Below are 25,655 nucleotides of genomic sequence, written 5' to 3' on the forward strand. Positions count from 1 at the left end.
TTAGAAGATACAAACAAGGTTGTAAGTGAAAACTAGTTAATTGCAAGATACTAGTCCCGAGACAAGTGAAGAAGAATTTGGGCTGGGCTTCCTCCTTTCATCACAAACCTGACCCCAACTCAACTCAGTCTCGACTAGAGAGAGGGGATTGGGCCTTCCGGCCTTCCTCACAAACTCGAACCCTACTCAAAGTCAACTCAACAACTAACTGCCCAAAACTGGAAAAAAGGATCTATGACCCATTATTATTTGCAATACTGAGCGGATATAAAACTAGCCCAACCTCCATGGCTCTGAAACCCTAGTGCTCAAAAACATCTCCATACAGAGTATCTTCTCTTTCACTTCTTAGATTCAGTAGAAAAATACAAAAAAGCCGAATGTTTGCAACTTTTCCGAGTAAGATTGTCTACTTTACATGGACGAAAGCAATAATTTTATGTTCTGTTTCGCTCATTGTCTGAAGCCAAGGGAACAACAAGTATTCCCAACGGTGGAGCATTTGCTGGATAGTTTGTTGTTAAGTGTTCCTCGTTCGTACGTAGTAGCCAGATCGCATGATAAGCCAGGGAAATTTCCTCGCCACAATTTGAACTTCACGCGTAAGTTTGCGGGGGGTTGGTTTGGAAGGATGGGAATTTTTTGCAGTGGATCACTAATAGTCTCAAATTTTAAAGGCTTCTTAATGCAAAATAAACAATGGTAAAGAAGAATCATGAGTTCATCACTGAAATGAACATGCTAGTTGAAGTTTAAAAGTATTACCCCATCTTCTTCCAACAATTTTCAGGTCAAAAATATAATGTGGATGTAAATAAACGCTGGCTTAAATTGAACACGAATGCGGATACGAAGTTTTCATGCCCTCAAAATTGAAATAAGCATAGGTTTTAAAATCATAAATATTTTTGTTCAAGATGTGACCATACATGCTCAAGACTGTAAGATATTTTGTTTTATTTTTTATTTTTTAAAAATATTTAGACTCGGTGTATATCCAATGAACATAAATATAAATGTTGATCATGAAAATATAAGGAAAAAACTTTTTTAAAAAATAATGTACCATGTCGAGTATATACTCAAATCCAACACTCAATTTTAGTCCAAATTAAATAACATTGTCTGCAAAAATTAGAATAAAATCCACTCATAACATTTACCAGTGCTCTAAGCCAGAAATTTGATTATTCACAATATTATTAAGGGAAAGTTTTGTTTTGGCTATATGCCACATGATTTGAATCTCATATCAAATGTATAATATATTTAAAGTTAATTACCAGAGTAATACTTAACCCATGGTAAATACGTGTGCCATATATGAAAAGCGGTGTCTGACTTGTCTTTTTGTCAGCCTAAAAGATCCCCGCTTGACATAGCATTTTTCTTGGACTTTCAACTTTCATAAATTTTAAAGCCTTCCTCTTCCTATCTATGAAACTTCATCTAATTCAACAAATTATTTTCATTTCTTCAATTCTTGACAGCCCATTTTTTCATTTGAACATAAATAATGACAATCGAGTTTGGTCTTGAAAGAATGGGTTATTTTAATTTCATAAAATTAGTTGAAATTTAAATATGCTCATTTTATTACCGTTTTTCTCGTGATTCAAATTATTATTATTTTTTTTTATAATTGGAACAAATTGAAATATTTGTGATTGATTTCAATCAATTCTAGCATTTTGGTGAAACAAGATTGATCGCTGAATCACTCTACATATTAGTATGCATTTGATTTAAGCTAGCCAGGATAGATTTTGATAAGAGTTTGAGTTTCAAGACTAATTAGTGGTATCTCTTCAAATTTAATCTCATAGGCGAGCGTTGTTTTACTTGTATATACTGTAAGTAAACCATACAATCTTCATATTTCCATAAGCATCAAGATTTTTTTGGATTTTTTTCTGTTCTGGTAAGATTCCATGCCTGAACAAACGGATTATGTTTAAATAACTAGTTTTATGGAGCTTTCAAGAGTACCATTGAATCTGTAAACCAGTTTTGACTTTAGATAAACTAATTTAAGTCAGAGTTGACTTTTTTTTTGCTTTCTGAAATCTGAATTAATTGTTCTAGCGTCAAAACAGCACTTCTGCTGACCAGTCTCCTCAGCAGGCAATATTGGATAGGCTTTCAAACGATGGCTCTTCCAAGCAATATTGATTAAAGCCAACTCAAAATTAACCAGAAGAAATATATCTTCTTGGCCACGAAAATGATATTGATATCCTACTTTCTATTAAATACATTTGGAATTGAACTTAGGCAATGATGTCAAAGTGAAATTATTGGCATTAATTACAAGAAATTGAATTGTCTACAACAGGCTGTGTTTAGAAACCGATGTTAACTATAAAATAACCAGGGCTTGAAAGGGACAAGCACCATAAATTCACAAACACAGGTTTGGCTTACCTAAATCAAGGTGTTTAACGTTAAAATTGACAAATATCTTAATCAAGATTCTCAAATTATCTTAAATTCAAGTGGGACAATTTATGGGCGGATGACTCTTGCAGCCTCTTGTTGGTTATTTATTGCCAGTACCCTAACACTATCCAATAATATCCCAAGTGCCTCAACAAAAACTAAAAGCCATCCAAATCCAGATATTAAACTCACTCAACTGTTCCTCAAAATCATATATATACAAAACTAAAGTAGTTTTCATTTAGAGGGGAGTTCCCTCCAAGTTGTGTTCTATACCTGATTATTGAAAAAAAAGTGACTCCAATCCCAGACGCTGTACTTGGGGCAGATATGTTGGGTTGTATCACGTAATTTTTAACGACTTCGGCATTTCATAAAGGGGCTTGTCATCAGCATGTCCAGTATTCGTTCATATCCACTTAAGGGCTTAACCAAAATACTATTTAAAAAAAAAAAAAAATCTACTTGGCCCATCTGTTGCATGGATGGACACCTACAAACAATCTCTTAATCTGTCCACGAGGAAATGCAAATCTGTCGTTGAGTTGGATATTATTATTATTGTTATTATTTGATTTATTGTCGTTATAGAATTGTGAATGTTCTTCCACTAGTATCCTCGCCCAAGACTAGTGGAATCGTGTTTGTCTTGATCAACATGATGATTTTGGGTTTCCTGAAGTTTGAAGAGAGAGAGAGAAAAGACTAAGTGCATATAGAATTTCATTAAAGAGACAGGAAAACTAGTTGACAGGGACGAGGCATACACAAGAATATATTTAGATGAATTTTTTCTATACAAACAATATGAATGATATAACAAGTTTTACTAATACTGATGAATTCCTTGTCAATGAAATCAGAAAAATCTAGCTAATAAATTGCTCTTTCAATGAACAGAGATTTCAAGGCAAACCATATATATCTATGATGTTGTATATAGATATTTTATTACCCTGACAGCGTTTAGGCCATAATTTTCATTGATCAGGAGCTATCTCTCGCTCGATATCATGTCTCTCGCTGGACAGCCTTAACTCAACCCCACTTCCCTTCGATCGAGCAAAACGGTTTCTCCCTTTTCCAAGCCAAGGCATTCCCACCACTGACTTCATTGCATTGATTTATTGGATAGATTCTTCTAATAAATGAAGGACTGTAAAAAAATTCTTGGGAGATTTTCGCTTGGCTTTGTTACTGCACTTACTAAAGTAGATGAAATTCGGACATTCAAAATTTAATGGTGCCAAAAACAAAAATCACAAACAGTTGCCAAGATTTAATATGCATGTCATTGTCAGCTGGACTAAGATATCTACAGCTAGAACCTCATCTATGATATTGTTTTTTAGAGAAAATTAGGTAATATTTTGGTGAACTGATAAAAGGACAAATGAACCAATAAATGTGAACGAATGGGACGCTCGTGGACCCACAATCGGAGAGATGGAAAGTAAGATCATCATCATCATAGTGTGGGCATGATAAGAACGATAGATGGCTATCTGTTCTATCCTGGCAGTAACCATTAGATCAGATAAGGATTAGTCAACCAATGACATCACGGCATAGACAAATTGATTAAGATAGGGGTCATCGCCATATTTACTTCTAGGAACACTCAATTTGGTGTGTATTTTATTGCATTAAAGGCAAGTTAAAGGATGCAAAATTCCAAGGCATAATTGCATCATAGATCATGCATTTCGTATGTCAAGATACAAAGTTAGGGAAGTTAGTTTTATTAGGGATTAATTATTTATTTTTCAAAGAGAGGAAAAAAGGAGTGATGGGCATTTCATGTCAAAAGCAATGAAAAGATGGTCAAGTGAGATTCCCATTAGCCAATTTTAAGCTTTTTTTTCCCTTCTGTGATATCCTACATGGCCACCACCATAGCCACTAAGAATATATATCTATGAAGGTGAAAGTAATCACCAAATCATGAATGTGTTTTGCTAATTTGTCGATTTATTCTTTATATACATCTGCTATGGTTTTGGGTTGAGAGGTTTCACTTCCTAATTAATGATTTGATTCCAATCAATTATGAGCTTGGTTTATCTTTTCTATTGATGGTCAGTTACAGAGAAAAGTCCCATTGGAAATGGACAACATGTTTTATGTGCACAAACAGCAATTTTTATGTGATTATAGTCATGGGTTTGAGGTCACATGGTCTCAACCACAAGAACCCAAGGCTGCTAAGTCCCAACCTACTTCCTCATTGAACCGGAGTACTGCCGGTTCAGGTCCAGCACCCAAAATGCACTATCTTCCATATTATCCGACCAGAGCTATGTGGTTGCAAAAGGAGAAAAGGACAGATTAGCTGATTATTATCTATCTGTTACGTTTTATGTGACAGAGGTTAATCCAATGCCCTGTTTTAGAAGACACACACGCATTCACACATATTTATTGATTATTGAATTTATCTTTTAATATTAAGATATTCAAAATTTTAATTTTTTTTCAAACAGGTGAAATCTAAAAAAAAAAAAATCTATACTTAATTGCCAAAGCAATTGTTATTTGTTTTATTCTGAGAATTAAGTTTCAAAGTCCGAATTTCATTTCCCTTTAAAATTGTATCATAGATTGAATATTAGCAACTTATTTCAAAATTAAGCCTAACAAAGCCCGTACCATACTAATTTCTACTGTTATTAAGTAATTAGATTAGCTTATTGGGGATTGGCGAAGCTAGAATTGGTTTAGTGGGGAGGGCCTAGCCTAGAACTTGTATTAATGTTCACAATTTCTTATCATAAACTTAAAAAACATTAATTGTGTAACAAAGCTACCAGATTTGAGAGTTTGACAAACTCAAACAAACCTTGTAATGAAGGGTTTTATACATCATCAACAATTGTATTATTTATTGATACAATATTAAATTTTTAATTTCAAAGATCGCTGAGAATCTAAAATATATTAAACAAAATATTATCAAGCTTTTAATGCATTCCTTATCAAGTTCTATCTTTGACTTCTTTAAACCTAATGTACTCGAAAGTAGGTGCAACTTTTCCTAACCCCCAACTTTCCCTAACTTAATTATATATACCAACAGAAAAAAAAAACAATATTTTTATAGCTAAAACAGAATAAAAGTTCACTCTTCACTCTTCACTCTTATTTTTTTTTTCTCTTTTTTTTTTTATAATATTATTATATAATTATAATGCAGACATTCAAAATACTCATTTAAGTACGTATCAAGGTTAATTTCTTTTTTTTTTAACGAAGGAAAACAAATTTGAAAGAAGCCTTTCTTCTCTTAATATATTTGTTAAGGAAAAAAAAAAAACCATCGAGAGTAACAAGGGTCATCAATTTCATAACATCCCAATTCTTCATTGTCATTTTATTCACATTTTATTTCCTTTTGCAAAAAGAAAATCCATTCAAAATTATCTCAAAAAGCAAAAGCAATGGTCCCTAAGAAAACAAAAATTTAAAAAAAAAAACAACACTAAAGTTCAAGGACACGTTTTTGCTAAATAAAAAAATCCAATAATAAGCAAATTAAAAGGTTAAATGGGGATCGTCCATTCTATTCTATAAAAGAATGGTATGCCGAATAGTGATTTCACACATGGACGACTTCTGATGCGTGGACGGTTCACACCAAATTCCTTAAAGCTTTCACACCACAGGTGGCGAGATACGCTTCAATCTTCCAGCGTCAGCGGTTATAAAGAATAAAATAATAATAAATCTAAAAAATGACAAATACAGCCCACTTTGGAGCTGTTTATGTCCCCAAGAAAACCGGTAAATCAAGTGATACGCTCACGTGTCCTTTGATAACATGTTTTATATCTTTAATTTATTGTTTTTGTTTATAGAAGAATCTTCGTTCTTGATTCATACATTTATTAGATTTTTTTTTTCAAAATTTTAGTTAGGTACATTGTTTAATTTTCATGTCAATGTAATGTAAGGGGTGTGTATGTGATAATTTAAGATAAATATTTAAAAATTATAAATAATTTTAAAAATTAAAATTCAAATTTTTATTAATTAAATCAATCATTTATTAATGAATTTATTAGATTTTATTTAATTTTTAATATTTTTTATCCTTTATCTGTTAAAAATTTCTTATAAAACAAAAGCAAATTATAAATATAAAATCACACACCCACACCAATCAATCTAATTAGTACGAAAATGAGTCACGCTGATGTCAATCATGTTCGATTTCTATCAAACCATTTCAAATTTTTCACGCTTATCTCCTTTTAAAATTGTCTAGAAAAAGCATTAATTCCCGTCTAAATTTGATATTTTTCTAAAAATTCTGTAAAAATAAAAAACTTTTTATGGATAAAAAAATAGGACTCATTAGTGTAGGAAAAATATGTTAAAAAAAACAAAAAAATGGGTCAAAGATTTGGATTTTTTTCTTTTTAGATAAGGGTCAAAGATTTGGGATAAATATATCTAAGATGTGGTTGGCAAAATTAACAGCTCGTAAAGTGAACAACAGAAAAGAGTGTGCGTATGAGTGTAGTATGTATGGACCGCAGGTGCACCAAATGGAAGTCACCTGCATGACAGAGCTTTCACCACCTTAATTTTATGAAACTCTGGAGAATTTATTTGCAATTTTTTTTAAACAAAGAAAAGAACAATAACTAGAAAAATATTAACTGCTCAGTTCTCACAGTATCTGCAGACCTTTCAGGGGACGGGCGAACCAAAGTCATGTATCCTTATCATCTCCTAATTCAGTAATTTGTTATTACCGAAGTGTTGCTTTTTTCGTCTTTTGATTTGGAGTAATTAGTAAAGCTAAAAAGGTGAAACCATTACATTGTTAAAATGGTTAATGATTCAAAATTTACCAGCAGAAGGGCAGTAGTAAATAAAGGAGGCAATGGTTCCAAATTCCAAAACCCACTACGGTAAAGCAGGGCAACCAACCCATGAAAAGGGCCATGTTTTTTGTTTTTTATAGGTTTATAAATGCAAAATGCCACGAAAATCCAACTACGCCTCGTCACCCCACAAATCAAAAAGCCTGCCATTACTTAAAGGGTTCTTGTGCTGACATGTGGTCACCGTAATCACTAAAAATTGAATCGTCAGGGCCCACCCAACCCACCCTTTCAGAGCCCACCATCAAAACCATTCTAAACGCAATTACAAGATCCAAGGATCAGGACTGAATCACGATTAGGAGGGGTCCACGTTGTGTGGAAAAGAACAAACCCACTTGGCTAAGAAACCGAAACCAAACCGCCTTTCTGACACACCCCTAAACCAAAAAGAAAAAAAGAGAAACCACACTTCGCCCAGGGGCGGCCTAACCAACAGCCATCGCACGTTGGACACGTGCTAAACTAGACAAAACCAGATATTCAAACCCCATCTCACACGTGCCACACACCATAGATGGGGGACAAGGAAGTTTGGAAGTTAATCACCACCATTCAAAACAACTTTCTAAAATTGGAAAGCAATCAATTATACAACGTACGAAGTAAAATCTTCTTATTTCATTCCACATATAAACATCCCTTCTCTCCTCCTACAACAGAGGAGTACACGGTTCTTTTCTATTTTCACTACCCTTCCACTTAAAAGGTAAAACCTTATTTACATCTCACTTTTTGCCCAAAAACTTATGTATAATTCACTCTAGAAAAGAAAAGCACCCTGTTTTATGTTTAATAGTAACATTCAAGTCCTCAACATTTGGGGGGATTATTTTTCCACTTGTTTTCCATCATTTTCCACTTCTATGTTTTGCTGCTTCTATATACACAATACTACAAAAGAGGCAGGGGGAGTGTGACAATGCCGGCCCTTTTCGCGGAAAAAGGTTGGCATTGTGACGATGACTTGTATAGTAGGGTAAATATATTTAAAACTTAAGGGGGAAAAAAAAAAAAAAACCCACAATGGCTATGGCTAATATTCTATGATTAGTCCTCCCATTGGGGCTCTGTGGGGAATCCCCTTTCTTCGTTTGGCAGTTCGGTAATTAACCGAAGTTGGAGGGGGTGTTGAAGGACTAAAGCTCCGGACTTTGTTGTTTTCTTTGTTGTTGTTCTTCAGCTTTCCATGGCTACTGCTGCTGAATGAATCCTCAGAGTCCGATGCCATGGCCAGATGCCTCTTCTTCTTCTGGAAATTCTTTGATGTGCCAACAATCTGCAATGTAAGGAGTTACAACTATCAGAATGGAACAAAAACACATTCAAAACTTCATACCTCTCTGGGGTCAAGACAAAGGTAGTTATCGTTGATTACAAGGACAACTAAAAATTGAATAATGATCAAATAAGAGGAGAAAACCCAATTTAATTATATAAATTCTTTAAGAAATTGTTTTACATTGGCCTCCTGGCTACTTCCCAAAGCAATAAAGAAAAGTCACCAAACAAAATTAAGCCAATTTGACCGTTTTGGTTTTGGTTGGAAAACTAGAACCTTCAGTTCTCAGCTACCAAACAGGACCATTGACTACCAAGAAAATCAATTTAAAAATGAAAATAAAAGAACAGCGTATTTACCTTGCAACCAAGAGAACAGAAGCGGAAGGAGTCCACAAGGCTACGGTCACAGACCTCACAGGTGTTGATGACACCTTTTCCAGGCCTTGGCTGTGGCCTCTCATTGAGGAAAACAACCTTAGCACTGTTAATAACATAAGTTTGAACTCCAGATATGTCCAGGTATTTCTGTATCTCAGATACCCTTATCACATCATGGTATGAAGACCTCCTAATCTGTCAAAATAAAACAGAGAGAACCCCATTAGCATATCGAAATAAATGTGCAATTTTTGTAATGAATGAGAAATAACAAACAAATCCCATGAGAATTTCGTGAGTTTTAGTCTTATCTGTCAAGTGATGCAAAATCAGATAACACTCATTCACGAGAAAAACATTTGGCTTTGTTGTTAGAAACAGAGGAGAAAACTGGGGAATTTTTGTGGGATTGGTTATTAGATCGGAAAACTAACATTGTCTGGATGAGAAGTAGGGAGTCATTTTTTATTCCGCTAAAATGCCTTTTTACAAAACAGAGAAAGGGCTTTGAAAATTGAGTCAACGCCCGTTTGGATGCTGAGAAAATCTGTGAAAAATAAATTATGGAGGCTTGTAAAAGTAAAAACATCTGCCATGGACAGTGACTAAAGTTTTAATCTTTTAAGTACATTTTAGAAAAACAGAACATAAACAAGCAAATGTACCAGAGGAGAGCTTTAAAGAAATTTGTTTTAAATTAAAATCGAAAACAAACTCGATCAAGAAAGGACAGAGAGCCAAATCCCAGAGTTGGAAACCTGAATGGCAGAAAAGGGCATTGAAATAACAGGATTCCCCTAATCCCATAAACGGAAAGGACACAAATTTCAAATGAAAAAAGAGGAAAATAGTTAGTAATGGTATTTTTCATAAAAAAAAAAAAACCAAAAATCAAACCAAGATGAAAAAAGATTAGATTAAAAAAAAGAGAAAATGCGAATTTGAAAGGAAGTAATGAAACCTGAATATAACGATGATCCTTGTGAGAAACCAGGCAAAAGGAGCAGAGAGAGCCATTCATGCAATCTAAGCAGTACATATTGCATTCGCTCTTGTGAGAATCAACATGAAGCTTGCATTGAACAAAGAATTGTTCTCTTAACAAAGGTTTCAACCATGGAGGCCACCTGTTATCTTCTTCATCAGGCCCACCAGCTCCCTGCCAAAAACACCAAAGACATTAAACACCATTTGGTTAACACGCATTTATAAGTAATACCCAGATTAAGAAACCAAAAGAAAATTGTGAAAAAGCAGAGTTGAAAAGTTGAAAAAAGAAACAGAAAAATAAAGAAAAAAGGAGTTTTTTTTCAGAATGAAGATACCATGATTCTTCTGTTCTTGGGCTTGATTTCACGGACAGTGGATTCTTGGTTTTCGATCGCCAGCTTGAACTGATTGAAAAGAGAAAACTCAGAGTATACTCTGTTTTTCGTTTGAGTGAAGATTTTAGAGAGAGAGAACAGCAGAGGCGGCGAGCGAGAGAGAAAAAGAAAATGAAAAGAGAGGAGGGAAGAGGACGTTCTTATCCACACGAACAAAGTCCACACCCGAACCTAAATCCGAAGCTGAGCTTGATGGGAGATACGTTGGCTGTAAGGAACCGACCTCCTTTCCTTTTTTTTTTTTTATTTCCTTTTCATTTTCACCCTCTCTCTTTGCTCTTATCTTTTCTTTTTTTTTTTGGATTTATTTACAATTTCTTTTAATTTTCTAAAGTATAAGATTATTTAATGCCTTAATTGTCACTCATTACTTCATTAGTGATGACCAACGTTTTTATATTAAGGTAATTAATTTAAACAGTGATTTGTGATTTTGTGCCTAAATATTAATTTTTCATGTGATGGATACATATGAAATTTTTTATAAAAAAATTACAATTTAGAAATGAAAAAAATTATTAAAAGTATTAAAATTTAATCTTTAAATTTATTAAATATTATGTTATAAAACATCTAATTTAATAGTGAATTAAACGTCTAATGTGTTGAATTTTGCTTTATTTTTATATTCATATATTCTTTATCTAAATCCATTCGGGTAATCTCTTTTACTAATTTAGTTTGTCTTATTTGTAAATTTTTTTAAAGTTGAAATAATTCTTTGTCACTTATGTTTTGTCTAATTTTCTTTTATTGATTATTATCATAATTTTTGTACAAAAGAAAAGGAAAGAGTTGCATTAAATAAACGGCAAATGAAGACAAAATGATTGGGGGGAGAACAACCTAATTTCTCAATGGGGTGCAAGCTCAGACATGTAGAGTAGGGATCAGACGGGTTAACATCAAAGGTTGGCCATAATAGCATGGAGTTTGGTGTTGTTCGGCATTATTGCTTTTAAACAGCTTGAGAATTATTACATGATATTATCACCCCAAAAAAAAAAAAAATCTCACTAACCTTTCCTATGGAATAAAATCTACATTTTTTTTTTTAAATATGATATATAGTTTATCTTCATTTATATGAAAATCACTTTAATTACAAAACAACATATGTTAGAGTGTTGGCAATGAAAACAACATATACTTGAATAATACAAAACAACATTTACATGAATAATATATATCAAATGATTGAGTTACAAAACAACATATGTTATCATGTATATATCATTAGATTAAAAAATACATATATTTTTTACCAAAAAGAATTTGAAAAAATAGAGAGAATTGTGAATTAAAAGGGATTATTTGCTACTTTCAACATCTTGGATTTCAAGTAGATTGAGTTTACAAAAGATATAGTCACCTTAAAAGGAAAAAAAAAAAAAGAGGTTTGAAATTTGATATTTCATTCTTGAAATTAATTAAATTTGTGTTCTAATGATTTAAAACTACATTTAGAGATGTTGATGTGATTTCTAATTTTAATTAGTTTGTTTTTAGTACTTTTTACACTTTCTTCTTTTTAAAATAGAATGAGAAAATCTAAATTACAATATAAAATTTGCGTGACAATGGTTGGCAGACCTTCAATTAATTTCTTTTTTTCCGATACAAGAAAATCAATTGCGTGATTGACCATTTAGGGCTTGATATTTATTTTGTCATAACTCGTATCGAAAGATTGAATACCCATTACCCAAACACGGCTCAAGAATAAAACTCATATATTGGGAAGATCTAATTAAAGAAAATAATGTTATATATAGAACCCCTAATTGAAAATTTAAGTTTGGTTTGACATGCTTTCATTAGTTTTTTTTTTTTTTTTAATTACAAATATTAATTAGAACCCAAATTTCACTTTACCTAAGATTTGAATGAAAATCCAACTAATTGATTTATCATTTATGCGATGCTAGATTTAGCTCATAAATAGAAGGTCTTTTAAGATTTTTTTTTTTCTGGGCAAGTATAGGTTTATTCCCTTTTTTTTATACAAAGAATTTATTCTTGAGATATGTTTTTTTGATAATTATCTATGCACGAATAGGATGCTCAATAGAAAAAGCAAATTGAATATTCTCAAATAATTGTAAGGTTACTATTGTATAAATTTGGTCTCTACAGAAAAAAGAGTTTTGGGGGGTCCATTAGAACACCCATTCTTAGAGATAATCAAAAAGACACAATGAATAGACAAATTCAACTTTGGGTCTTAAATGTTCAAAGAAAATTAAAAAAAAAAAATTAAAATTAATACCTAAAATGAGATTTTTTTTGGTTTGACTTGAAAAGATCTTGCCACTTAAAAATCACTCACAGTTAAAATAATTAATACAAATAATTAAACCAAATAAAATTTTAAAAGATAAAAAATTATTTATGTAAAATGAGATTTTGGACTTGAAAATATCATGCCACTTTAAAATATCAAGCCACTAAGCATGCCATAATCTCATATAGTAAAACACTTAATATAAATAATAAATAATTAGGTAGCCTGAAAAAGATGATTGGATGATCTTTATAGATCCCTTAATACAAATTTTTGCTATCATCCTAAAATTTCACAAATCTTTCATGAGATTTCTTGGGATAGAAGTTGATTTTTTTTTCCCAAAGAAAGTTTCTAAGTCACCCATTTTTTTAATGTTTGTTACTTTGTTTTGTTGGCAGTGAAATTTCTTTGAACATGTCCATGAAATATATATATATATATATATATATATATATGCTAGAAAAAGACTATTTCTTACTATGAACATGATATTTCCAAATTTTGACAAGAAAAATAATTGATGTAAGTGTACATATCTTTAGCTTTAAGCCAGAAAGAAGTTTCTTTTTTTTTTCCCTAGTGGAAGACAAGAGAGAAAGGTTCATGTTTCTGTATGTTTCTCTTGTGATTGTGAACCTTTACTTTGACCTAAAAAGATTTAGCTCTGATACATAGTTGGTGCTGGCTAGCTTCAGGCATTACCTGGCTGGATTTTTTGGAGTTATTGTATATTCTGGACACAATTCTATTCAGTGTTTAATTCTAATTATTGAAAATAATTAAATTTTTTTTGTTGGAGAAAATTTTTTATTTACATTGTTTAAAAAAATGTAACAAAGACAATGAATTATTCTAAACTGATATCGTCCCTTTTTTGTAGAGAAAAATCCAAAATTTTATCCTCTCTCAAACACAAAATCTTTAACTTAATTAATCTGATTGGCAGTAGATGATGCATTTTGCTGTTAAATTTGAATCCCCCTTTTTTTTTCTTTCTTTCGATAAACAAAGCAATTATTGAATCTGAGTTTCTGATCTTTTCACCAGGTAATTGTGAGCCAAAGTTTGTTCTTTGGCTTACATTGGCCATTTGCGTCTGTAGTAATATTCATAGTCAAAGACATGAAGTAGGGATTGGGTTTCCTAATTGCCCAAATTAAAACAGTTTTACTTTATGAATTAGAATAATTGGGGATTGGAACTTCTTTCAAGCTTCATCTTAACTCTCCAAAATTCCTGGACAAGTAATTGCATCTTCTAAGGACACAAGCAACTTAAACCAAAAAAAAAAAAAAAATCCGCTCAATTAACAGGCTAGTCCACTGTGTTGATTCTTGAAGCTTGAAGCGCATGGAAATTAATTATAAACCTTTTTTTTTTTTTAAGTAATAAGATTTAAACCATGCCAAATTGAATATTATAGCTTTCAAAATTTTGAACTAAACTAACCTTAACAACAAAATGATTTTAAGTTCTATTATTAGACACCGAATTTTGTTAGAATATATCAAATTTTTTTAAAATTAATAATTAAGTACATTAATTTAAATTAAAAAATGATAAAAATGACATTATTTAAGAGAAAACAAAACAACGTCGTTTTGAGTCTTAGAAAGATTCGTCCATCAATCCTAACCTGACTCGAGATTCATGTACCCGACTCAACTACCCAACATCCATTAATCTTTGACCAATCTAGTTGAACCATTCGACCGAACGAACTAAACCAGCATCAATAGTCTAGTTCTTTTTTTTTTGTTGAATTTTTTATATTATTTTAGTTTTATTATTGTTACTTATGCATGTTTAATACTTTTAAATTTTTTTAAATAAATATTTGTTGTTTTATAATAATAATAATAAATAAATAAAGAGTAATAAAGCTAAAATTTTTATAATTTTTGTAAAAAAATTTAAAACAAACCTTATTAAATAATATAACAAAAGAATAAAAACTAATGATAATAACAAGAATAATGAAAAAATGATTTCAAAAATTTTGAATCTTTTTAATATGTGTGTATATAAATATATATATATATATATATATTCTTTTTAAAAGAATAATAACCAAAGTGTTAAATAAAAAATTAATTAATTAATAAATAATAATAATAATAATAGTATATAAAATGATTATAAAATAGACTAATAAAGGATGAAGGGAATAAAAATTATTTTTAAATAATAATATAATAATAATAATAAATAGTTTCGTTTACAGTTGGGGAATTATTTACTAATAAAGAATAAAAGCAAGTACTAATAATAATAAGTTTTTTTATAAAAAATAAAAATACACAAAAAATTTAAATTAATTTTTAAAAATTATAAAAATCAAACTTGTTTAAAAATTTTACCTAAATATTAGAGATTTTTAAAAATATTTACATTTTTTTTAAACCTTAAACCCTACAAACCCTAAAACTAAAACTCTAAACCCCAAATCCTAAATTCGAAACCCTAAACCCTCCAAACCTTAAATTTTGAAACCTTAAACCTTCAATCTCAAAATCTTTAAAACCCTAAAATTCAAGCTCTAAAATCCTTTAAACCCTATGACCAAACCCTTAAAACTCAAACAAAAACCTTAAAATTCAAAACTCCAAAATCTCAAAACCCTAAAACGAGATCTTAAATCTTGAAAAATTGACCAAAACTTTAAATTTAACTTAAATCTTAAATTTAATAAACAACTCCTAACGATCACTGAAAAATCATTTAAACTTTAAAACCTCAACCTAGTTTTTAACAAAAATCATTTCAAAATCTTAAAGATATGTGTGCAAATTTCACTTGAAATAATTTGTTTTCAAATGTCACCTAGACGATAGGGTATTTAAAAAGCTTTATTTCATTAAAATTTTTATGCAAATCCTTAATTTGCTTTAACAATAGGGTTAAAACTAATAAATAAAAATGTATAAAATGATATGTTAAATATAAATAGTCGCATAAAAACTCTGCTTAGATATTAAAAAATCAATGTAATCTCATTATATTTAAGAATTCAATTTTAAAATTATATTTCATCATTATGCATAACATCTATTAATGCATCTATTTATTATTGATTACACTTAATTCGCATATTTATGACTTCAGTTATCGTTTGTTATCTAATAATGCCATCATTGGTATTTCCATATAAAAAAAATGTTTCATTTAAAGATAAAAAATAAAATAAAAATAACATCTCAAAAAAAATAATTCTTAGCACTCTGTTTAAATGTTGAAAAGTTACCAACAATTATCTTATGCAAAAGATGCTATTTTAATTTCTAAGGAATATCGTAATAAATATCAGCCAAAAAAGTTATTTTTAAAGTTCTCTTAAATATTGGAGAATTTTAATATAATTAATTTTTTTAAAAATAAAAAAATTTATTATTAAATTTTAAATAAAAATCATTTTATCCAATACCGAAAATAAAGTATAATTAATTGATATCGATTTATGGGTACTGTAAGAGTACTAGTCTTTTTTACACGTAACTAATTCTCAAATCAAATTTGATATTCGTATATCAAAATTTATTTTTTTGATAAATTTTAAATTTATTTTTATAATTTTATTAAAAAAATAAATTTTTTGGTGATTAATCAAATCTTTAAAAAAATTAGTGATGATTTTTTTTTATTATTTTAAAATTCTTTATATCTAATGATCCTATAACTATTACGACATACATTTGTAACCAATTTGACCCAAAAATAATGACAAACCTAACATCAATTATTGCCATTCTTGTAAACAGCAAAACCAATTGTCATCTGACTTCATATTTTTGTTCAATGAAATTTGAAAGCATTATATTCTTCACACAAAAAAAATAAATAAAATAGCTGAAAAAAGCAAAAGAAAATAATATTATGAGGAAAAAAAAACCTCTCATTCCCTTTGGGATCTTTTGGCACTTTGATTAAACAATTAAATTACCATCAAAACTTTATCACCAAAAACCCATTTTAATCATTAAAAATATAAAAGAAGAAAAAAAGTTGATTAAAAGAGGAAATATTCACACATGGGTTGAATTTGACCAGGGATGGCTTGTTCTAGAGAAGTGAAAAGGCACAAGGTTTGAACCCATGGTTACGGCACGCGTTTTGCTGCTGTTTCATGCCACGTCGTTTTTCACATCGTGTTTTTGGTGCTTGGAGTCCTTGGCAACTTGGCAAGGTCCCCATCCCAATATGGGACCCACTTATGCTATTGCAATTCTAATGTGGGATCCACAACCCCTTTGTTTGTCTTTTTGTTGGGGGGTCCATTTTTGCGGCTTTGAGTTTATGGCCGGCCTAGACACATCCCAAATAGTGTAAATTTGAGTTGTGGCCAAGTAAATTGCGCCATGTCATAACGTCTAGACAATTTTTTTTTTTGCCTAGCTTTGACCTTGTCTTCTTATTTGTAGTTGCCCAAACTAATTTCAACCTTGGAAGAGTTGATTGTTTCTTGTTACTATTGGTTTTCGCTTTACTGGTTTGGATAAGTGACTGAAATTTGGCCCAAAAATATCTTTACAACACTTCAATAATAATTTATGGAGGGACATTGCATGAAATTATATACCTGAAGCCTTTCTAAGAGAAAAAAAAAAAAAAGAAATTAACCCCTTTTCTATTCTTGAAATGTGGAAGGCTATAAGCGCATTATCATCAATTTGTTCAATCTATTAGTGCTTTAAAAATAATTTTCCTAATTGAAATTATGGATCACTTTCTAGAAATTTTCTAGACAAATAGAATTTTATAAATTTTATTATCTAGTTACAAATTACATGTTTCCTTGTTGTAATTTCATGTATAATTCTTTTCATCAAATTTTTTATTGACTTCATTTTATGTAATTTTTTTTTTATGTTTATTCGTCTCGTTTTAGTGTGAACTCAATACTCAATAAATATGATCATTTTTCAAGTGCTTAATTAATTACAATTTCTTTAATATACTCCTTCCTTTTTCTTAATTTTAAGTGTCAAAAAGGCGGCTAATAGATTTATAATCTAATGAAAATGATATGAAAAAAAAAAAAAAAGATGTGATTGTCGACGATAATGGTTGATTAATTTTAGTAATTGATTCTTGATTGAAAAGAGAAAATTCTTTAATTTTTGTTGAAAGAAAAAGAGAGAAAATAACAAGGAAAGAAAAGAAACATACTTAAAGTGGGGTAACTGGGTTTCCAGCAAGTTGCAAAAAAGGTGGCATGATTTTCATTGCCAAGAAAATTCAGAACCAACCAAATTGTTCCAATCTTTCTGTCCTTTGCCATCTTTCTTTGTCAGAACTGCCTGCATATTAGCTAAATTAAACTAAATTTCATGAATCTAATCTCACTGCCCTATGATATATATAGGGCAAATGTGGGAGATATTTATTTTTCACTTCGTTTTTTAATAAAATCAATTGAGTAATATTTAAAGCATTTTAAAATTAACTTAAGTTCTATATATGCTTGATTTATTTCATGATTTATGAATAATTATTTGATCTGAATTTTTGGAATTCTTTTTTCAAGTAAGGAGTGTTCAAAGTGTAATTAAATAATTTTACTTTTTTTTTTTATTTTGAACAATGAAATAGGAATAATAATAATTATGTTTTCTAGTACATTTTTGTCTAATTAGGAGACCTCCAAAATGTGAAGCCAAGAAAGGCCGACAAACATAGAGAATATTTCTGGTGCTGCATTGCTTTTTAGGAAAGCAAATTTCTTAGGGATTTCCCACAAACATTTTTTCTTTTATATATGTACTTAGCATATATATTATGCATAAACAAATGAATCACTAAAAGCAAAAGAAAAAAAAAAGGTGGAGTTTCTAGTGAAGATCCGAGTAATGAAAGTCTTAAGAAATGATTGACTATAATAATACTTGAAAGAATGTACTATATTGCTTAATTTGCTTTTTACTTTAGTGTACTCTTTAACTTCATTCACTATGAATTGATTAATATTAAATTCATCCACCTACCCATCATACATATGATGCTATTGCTTGCCCAATTTTTTAATACGGTTAAGATATTCTTAAGTTTTGCATGCGAAAGCTTATTTTTCTTTTTGAGTAATTTTAAGGATTTTTTTTTTTCACATTGGTTTGATACATTTGAGATTTTACCAAATAAACTAATTTTTGTAGGGAATTTTACTTTGTTTTCATTAAAGTTTCAATTAGCTTAGATGATAAAGAATCCAAATGCTCTTGTCTTTCAGGTATTTGGATCTTGTTTTCACTAAGGATTGAGGATTAATTTATGGATATAGTCATAAAGAAAAAAAAAAGAGTGGAAGGATTTATTTATACTACTATAAAGAAAAGAAGCTAGGCATTCTTGTTGTCAATAATTAATATGTGCCTAAAAGCTATATATCCCATAAATAACGCAAAAAACCATGAAAGAAATTAAAATTACATGAGAAAGCTCATTGTGAATTGGATAGGAAGGAAAGCAAGAAGAACCTAACCCATTAGAAAGAAAGAACTTAGAGAAGAAAAAGGTGAGGCCAGGTCTTTCAAAATGTGTGAACGACACTAGTCCTTTACACATTAGGGTTTGCATACTTTTTAAGTAGTTGTTATCATGACAAAGCATGAGCATGATACACGAACAATGGAATGATGATGAGTAGCTATATGAATTCCATCCATCCCCTTTTGGTGACTTTAGTTTGGTTTGCCGAAGTTCTCACAGGAATCTGATAGCGACAGCAAGAATGAATCCAATCACACGGCAACTATTCATTTAATGTAGTATTTTATATATATAGTGTATGTGCATTATTGGACTCTTGAGGATTTTGATGCCTTTGGATCATTGCTTTGAAAAGCTAGTGCGGCAATATCTGATTAGAAACGGGAAAGGGTACTTGAAGTGGATGATCACTGAGTTAACTTGGTTTGAGTAATCGGTAATTAAGTTGTTGATGGAATATATTAAAGATAACAAATCAATCAAAATCTACCTGAATTGTAAAGAATCTAAATTGAAGGGTCAATATTGCTATGCCCCCTCACTGTTTAGTTGATCTAAAGACAACCCAATTATTTTGGATAGCTGTGCCTTTCATTCCTTCATTCTGGCCCAATTTCAATATCCATTTGCCATTCCCCATTATTAGAATCCTGTATCCACCATCATTCCAGCTCAGCTAGTGAAACCTGCTTTTCCTGAAGATGATTTGTTTGGGGGCGCTAGCAGAATCTCTCTAGTCCTCTCAAAACAATTTCCTGCCAACATATTTGGGTTACATTCATAGAAGAACAGAACATGAAAACAGAAGTAATGAAGGTAGCCTAAATCTCCAAAAAATATTATATATATTTCACTAAAAGAGTCCTTGATTTCAAATTTTTATGAAAGTAACTTGCATTTCACATGCTGCTAAGAGGAGACTGGAAGCCTTTCTTAACGGTCTTTAACCCATTAGATATAAGCAGTTAACCAAATGCGTAACCCATTAGCAAAATTTACAAAATAATAATAATAATAATTGAATCACTAATGAAACCTGAACTTTCTTTAATTATTATGTCATTTTGCAACAACTATTCAAGATTTAGGGTAATGTATAAAAGAAATATGTTTCCTGTCAAATTGTAAAATTAAAAATTGCTTTTGTTCACCTTATAGAGTTTCGATTGCTTGATTCGATAAGACCATGGGCCACCATATAATAATTGTCCAGGGAATGAGTTCAATTATGGACCCATTTCCTAAATGCACTTGGCCCAAGAAAAGATATGGCTGGATCTAGCCCAGACCATGGTTAAACTTATTTTTTCCCCTAATAAATCAAAGCCGAGTTGCAATCTGAATTGTTCGGACCATTTTTTATCTCCACGTGGTAGCAACGTATTGGACACCCAAAGACCAAGGCCCTGTGCTTGAAGTCGCATGAAAGAAAGAGAGAGTATCCCGAACATGCGATTACATTCAACTTGTTCTATGACTATTATTAACAACAAATAACTGCAGAGACTTTTTCAATTTTCTAAGTTGACCTTATGGCAATGATCAAACAACTCACAACGATACATAAATATATGATAAAGTTGATTAATCTGCCTGTAGATCGAAACAATTGCCTCTCTAAGGCTTATCGGAGCCACGATGTGGAAGGACCTTCCTATGTTTGTCTATGGGATCAAAATTCAAAACCCTAAAGTTGCAAAAAAAAAAAAAATGAGTTGAAAGAATTGGGCAACACGAAGCCATGTTTAGTTTTGCCAATTTTTAAAAGTAGCATAACAGCATAACGGGTTCGTGGCAGAAAATTTGGATCCCTAAAAGATAGATTAGGTTCGCATGGGCTTTTACTCATTTATTCTTTCCACAAGAAATGTCGACGGTTTCTTTGGTTTGCTTTATACGTTTTCAAAATTTACATTTTATTTAAGTTTATGTGTTGTGAGAAGTGGATCTATAAAAAAATTTTTAAAAAAAATTACAATTACATCATCAAACTCTATTGAAAAGAAAAGAAATAGTTATGAATCGCTTGAAATATCATATCCAGCATGTACATATCTGTACTAGTTATCTCGAGAAGAGAAGGGCTATAAAAGTGGATGATTCAAATTGAGACCAACCCTACTCTACTACTCAAATCCTACAACTATGAGCTTATAAACTAACGATTCCTTAATTGCATACGTATACGGTAATAAGATTATAAAATATCTTTAATTTTTGGATTTAATGGTAAAAAAATAAAGTTTGACTACAACCTCCCCTTCTCTCTTATTGTAAGATTCTACTCCCCCTTAAAACCAAAAGAAAAAATAAAGTTATCAAACACGCGATACGCCACGAGTCCACAAGCTAGGCAGCTAGCTTATATTTTGTAGGGCCTATTAAAGATGATAATTTTGAATTAAATTAAATTTTTTAGATAATATATAAAATTTTAAATTTTGATTCAAATTAAAATTAAATTGATTTTATTTAATTCATTATTTTTTTTTGTTAATTATTTTAATATAAATTTTAATATATTTAAATATAAAATAATTATTTTACTTTTGTAAAAATTTTAAATATATAAAAAATTAATAAAAATATATGATTTAATTTAGTTTTTTATTTTTTAATTCGAATAAAAATGATCAATTAATTCAAATATTATAATTTTAAATTAATTTTTTATTTTTTTTATCTTTCTCACGTCAGACTACAATAATTTACAAATCGACGCCTACTAACAACAAAAGCTCGGAAAAAAAAAAAAAAGAAAAATTAGAAACTAACTACGGTTAAAATCCTAACTGATATAGAAGTAACCATGGTTCATTCATCTGCTCCAATCAAAACCTTTCCTTATAAAAACCCCACCCTCACGAACGCCACAAATATATTACGGCAAAAGAGCAAGGGAACCAAATAGTTAGTGCAGGAAAGTGGAAAAGCTTTCTCAAGAAAGTGGCAATATAAAAAAGGTTATACCTTCACTGGAAAAATGGTGTTTTACGTCGATGAAGAAGAGGTCTGGAAATGTTCAAAGCATCCTTCCAAACGACGCCGTAGTGGAGTCTGTCCGGTTTGCCTCCGAGACAAACTAGCTTCTCTTTGCCCCAACTGTGCCCACGCGCGTCCTTGCGCGTGTAGCGCTACCTCATCTTCCTCCTCATTCTCCTTCTTTAGCTTCTCAAATACGGTTGCTGGGGACAACTCAGGTGTCGGCGCTCTCGGTCGAGTTTCCAATCTCATCGAAAGCGAGCCGGCCTTCCGACGATCCAGATCCCTCGCGATTCCTTTTCTCCAATCGAAACCGGAGAGTTTAAGCGAAAGGAATGGATTTTTGGCGAGTAATAAGAGCAAGACGCCGTCTTTTTGGTCGATGTTTAGAGCTAGTAATAGGAGTAAGCGATACGAGAGTGAAGATCATCAAAGAGAAATTGAGAAAGAGAGAATAGCGGCGGATGGTGAACGGAGGATGATGATGAAGAAGTCAATGTCTGTGGCAATGACATCACATTCCAGCAACGGAGATTTGAAATCATCCCCGTCTAGTAGAGGGAAGGGCTGGTATTTCCCGAGTCCGATGAAGGTTTTCAGGCCAACTAGGATTTCCAAATTGGCTTTCCAAGAAAACTCTCCTTTGTACAGAGGTTGATATCTTTAACTCTCTTTTTTTTGTTTTTTTTTTTTTTTTTTTTCTGTCTTTATCATTTGTATTGTAAGTAAGTAAATGTCAAAAATTAACAATAGGAAGGAACAAAATATGACTATGTTTTAAAACTTTTTGTAACTAATGCTAAAGGTCAGACCAAGGAATTTAATTCTTTTGTGTTTAATACATTATTGTTAATGTATTATTGCAATTTATTTAAATTTCTCATAACAATTTTTTCGGTGTTAGAGAGTTGAGAATTTGCATTTGATTTTTTTGTCACATTCTGAATCTTGCAATTGATATGGGCAAAGGAGTGTGGTTCAATAATAACACAAAAAACTTAAATTAAAAAATTTTTAATTACTTGATTTTAATGGTGCAAAATTATGCCATTTATCTTGAAATTATGGCACAATAACTAAGTAATAAACCATCTTATTTATTACCCTACAACACTAAAGAATTTGTGCCTCATTCCTTAAATATGATATAATTTTTGTTTGATGTGGTAATTCTGATAATTTAAAATATGATATAAAATTAAAATATAAAAATGATATGATTTAAAATTTTAATAATAATTAAATATAAATTTAACAAAATTTAAAAAATATATTTTATATTTTTATATTAACACAAATTATAATACTTAATTTTTATATAAAACTAAATACATAAAATTTAACATTTTATATTATTCGAATACATAAATATTTAAATCTACTATTTGAGGTAACTACAAGATTCATTTGCGATAACATTTTACACCCAGGGCGTTGTAAACTTTATTTTATCTCAATATATTAAAAGTGAAGTTTATTTTACTAATGAGATTAAAAGATTATTATAACAAATAGTGAACTTTATTATGATATATCTAAAATAAATAATAAATTAATATGACAAATAAAAAATACAGGATAATGTTTTAATTTTATTTATAAAATTTAAAATTTTCGTTGATAATGTATAGAAAAATATATTATAAATTGGAAAAAAAGAAGAAGTAACTTAATTGGACCCAATGTATTATATTAATATAATCTATTTTCACTAGGTTGATGTTAGATCTCTTAGAAAGGCATCTCCATTCATTTTATAATGTTTGATTAATTTGATTTTATCCAACTTTTTACAACAAAAACATTCTTGCAAAATTCCCTACTAGCTATTAGATACTTTCATTCAGAATTTAAGCTATGTCCTTTTATGTACTGTCAGTTTTTAATTACAATAATTAATATAGGTAATAAGTTTAGAAAATTTTTAAATTTATTAAAAAAATAAAGTCATCTCATTGAAACAGTTCTTCAATTAGAACAAAATATTTTTCTACTAAATTTTCTCCAAAAACAAAAATTAACCTTCAAAATGGAATTAATTACACCCAAAAGCAGTGTGTACCATTCTACAACAAAAGCTGGGACGTAACATGATTTCTCACCAGACATGCCTGTGAAGAAAGACACTATACATTTTCAGAAACCACTCACATACTTTGTTTTTCTTGTGGGACCTTTCACAAACCTTGATGCTGTGAATGTTTGAGTTCAGAATCTACTATTGGATTTAAACCATAGTTTGAACTCCAAAACCAGCAATGTAGAGCTTTAGCAAATGCAATCCGAAATCCAAAAGACACTTGAAAAAGGGGCATAAACAAAAACCCAAAGAGCTATCGAAAGAGGCCAAAAGCTGACCTCTAACCTGAATCGATCCCTTTTGTCCCCTTGTGCTTGTGCAGGTGGATCAAGAGTTGGTTTTCCTCGGTTGTTTATTGACAATAAAAGATCCTGAAACGAGCAGACAAACTGTTAAATCTTCTGGCCACACACTTTAAAGCATCCCTCTGATTTTTTTTCTTTATATTAAGCAATATTGTGGTCCCTTTATTAAATGAAAGCACACTATTTACTACATTGTCTGTATGGTCTTTTTCCTTTCTGATCTTTTGAAATATATATATATATGTTTTCCTTGAATCTTATTGTGATGATCAATGTCGTGATCAAAAGTCAAAACCAAATGTTATATTACCCTTTGCTGCCCTGCATTTATTTTGGGCGGTTAATAGGCCACCAAAGCATGCAAGTTTAATATACACGCTTCAAAGTTGTCGATAAAAAAAAATGTTCTTTCGAATCGGTTATCTATCATCTGTAGAAAATGATCCGTTATATTTATAGTTTTTTATTTTGAAAGTCTCCAGGCGCCCGAGCCAAGCAGGAAAGATGGCGCAGTGGAGAAGCAAGGGGAATTTGGAAAGTTAGGTGTCGAGAGAATCTTGATTCTTGGGTTTGTGACACGTGGAGGATCAGGTCATGGATATTAGTCAACCCAAGGCCAGAAAACTGGAAAAAAAAAAAAAAAAGGAGTTTTGACAGCATCATGTAATCTAAATTGCGATAGTGGCAGCAATTGCTTTTGAGAAACAGACAAATGAACCCAGACAAATGCTGACATGGCTTTGGAGACAAGCTGCGTACTGAGGAGTTTAGTACTGTTGACAACACAGATTTTGTGAAGTTGGGATGGAAGCAAAGCAAGCAAGCGTGGTTACATATAAACCAATGTAATGGAGAGGATATTTGTCAGGGTACAATCAAATGTACAAGCAAGGAGTACATGACAACATGCCTTTTTGCACAACCACAGATGCATCCGTGATCTCTCGATTACTTCGTAGATTGTACCTTCCGATCCATCAACGATCGATCTCAAAGTAAAACAGTTCATTTTCCAGGACTCCAAGAGAAAAAAAGAGTACAACTATCGCCTTTTTCTACCCCACTAATCATTTCTTCCTCTCCCCTTACCATCCCTTACTCAACAAATGAAAAACTTCCTATGATTTTTTCTATATCTTTTAT

The 25,655-nt window shown here is 30.8% G+C and overlaps 2 protein-coding genes across 3 annotated transcripts; one reads left to right on the forward strand and one right to left on the reverse strand.

Annotated features, from left to right (window-relative positions):
* Positions 1–7,917: 7,917 nt before the first annotated feature.
* Positions 7,918–10,487, reverse strand: LOC111314783 (protein RGF1 INDUCIBLE TRANSCRIPTION FACTOR 1-like). Its single transcript, XM_022916400.2, has 4 exons — positions 10,316–10,487; positions 9,952–10,149; positions 8,970–9,185; positions 7,918–8,607 (listed from the first exon to the last, which is right to left on the reverse strand). The coding sequence occupies exons 1-4, from the start codon at positions 10,316–10,318 to the stop codon at positions 8,365–8,367; spliced, it is 660 nt and encodes a 219-aa protein (XP_022772135.2). The 5' UTR covers positions 10,319–10,487; the 3' UTR covers positions 7,918–8,364.
* An 11,358-nt stretch (positions 10,488–21,845) lies between these two features.
* Positions 21,846–25,643, forward strand: LOC111314987 (uncharacterized). Of its 2 annotated transcripts, XM_089765322.1 has the most exons (2): positions 21,846–22,780; positions 24,995–25,643. In XM_089765322.1, exons 1-2 carry the CDS (start codon positions 22,129–22,131, stop codon positions 25,177–25,179), a joined length of 837 nt encoding a protein of 278 aa, XP_089621448.1. In that variant the 5' UTR covers positions 21,846–22,128; the 3' UTR covers positions 25,180–25,643. The 2 variants fall into 2 exon arrangements, with proteins under 2 accessions (XP_089621448.1, XP_022772338.2); XM_022916603.2 differs by lacking the exon at positions 24,995–25,643 and having other exon boundaries at positions 21,852–22,960.
* Positions 25,644–25,655: the final 12 nt, after the last annotated feature.

The sequence above is a fragment of the Durio zibethinus genome, chromosome 9 (assembly GCF_047325235.1).
Source record: "Durio zibethinus cultivar Kanyao isolate XHJ-2024 chromosome 9, ASM4732523v1, whole genome shotgun sequence".
NCBI classification, from domain to species: Eukaryota; Viridiplantae; Streptophyta; class Magnoliopsida; order Malvales; family Malvaceae; genus Durio; species Durio zibethinus.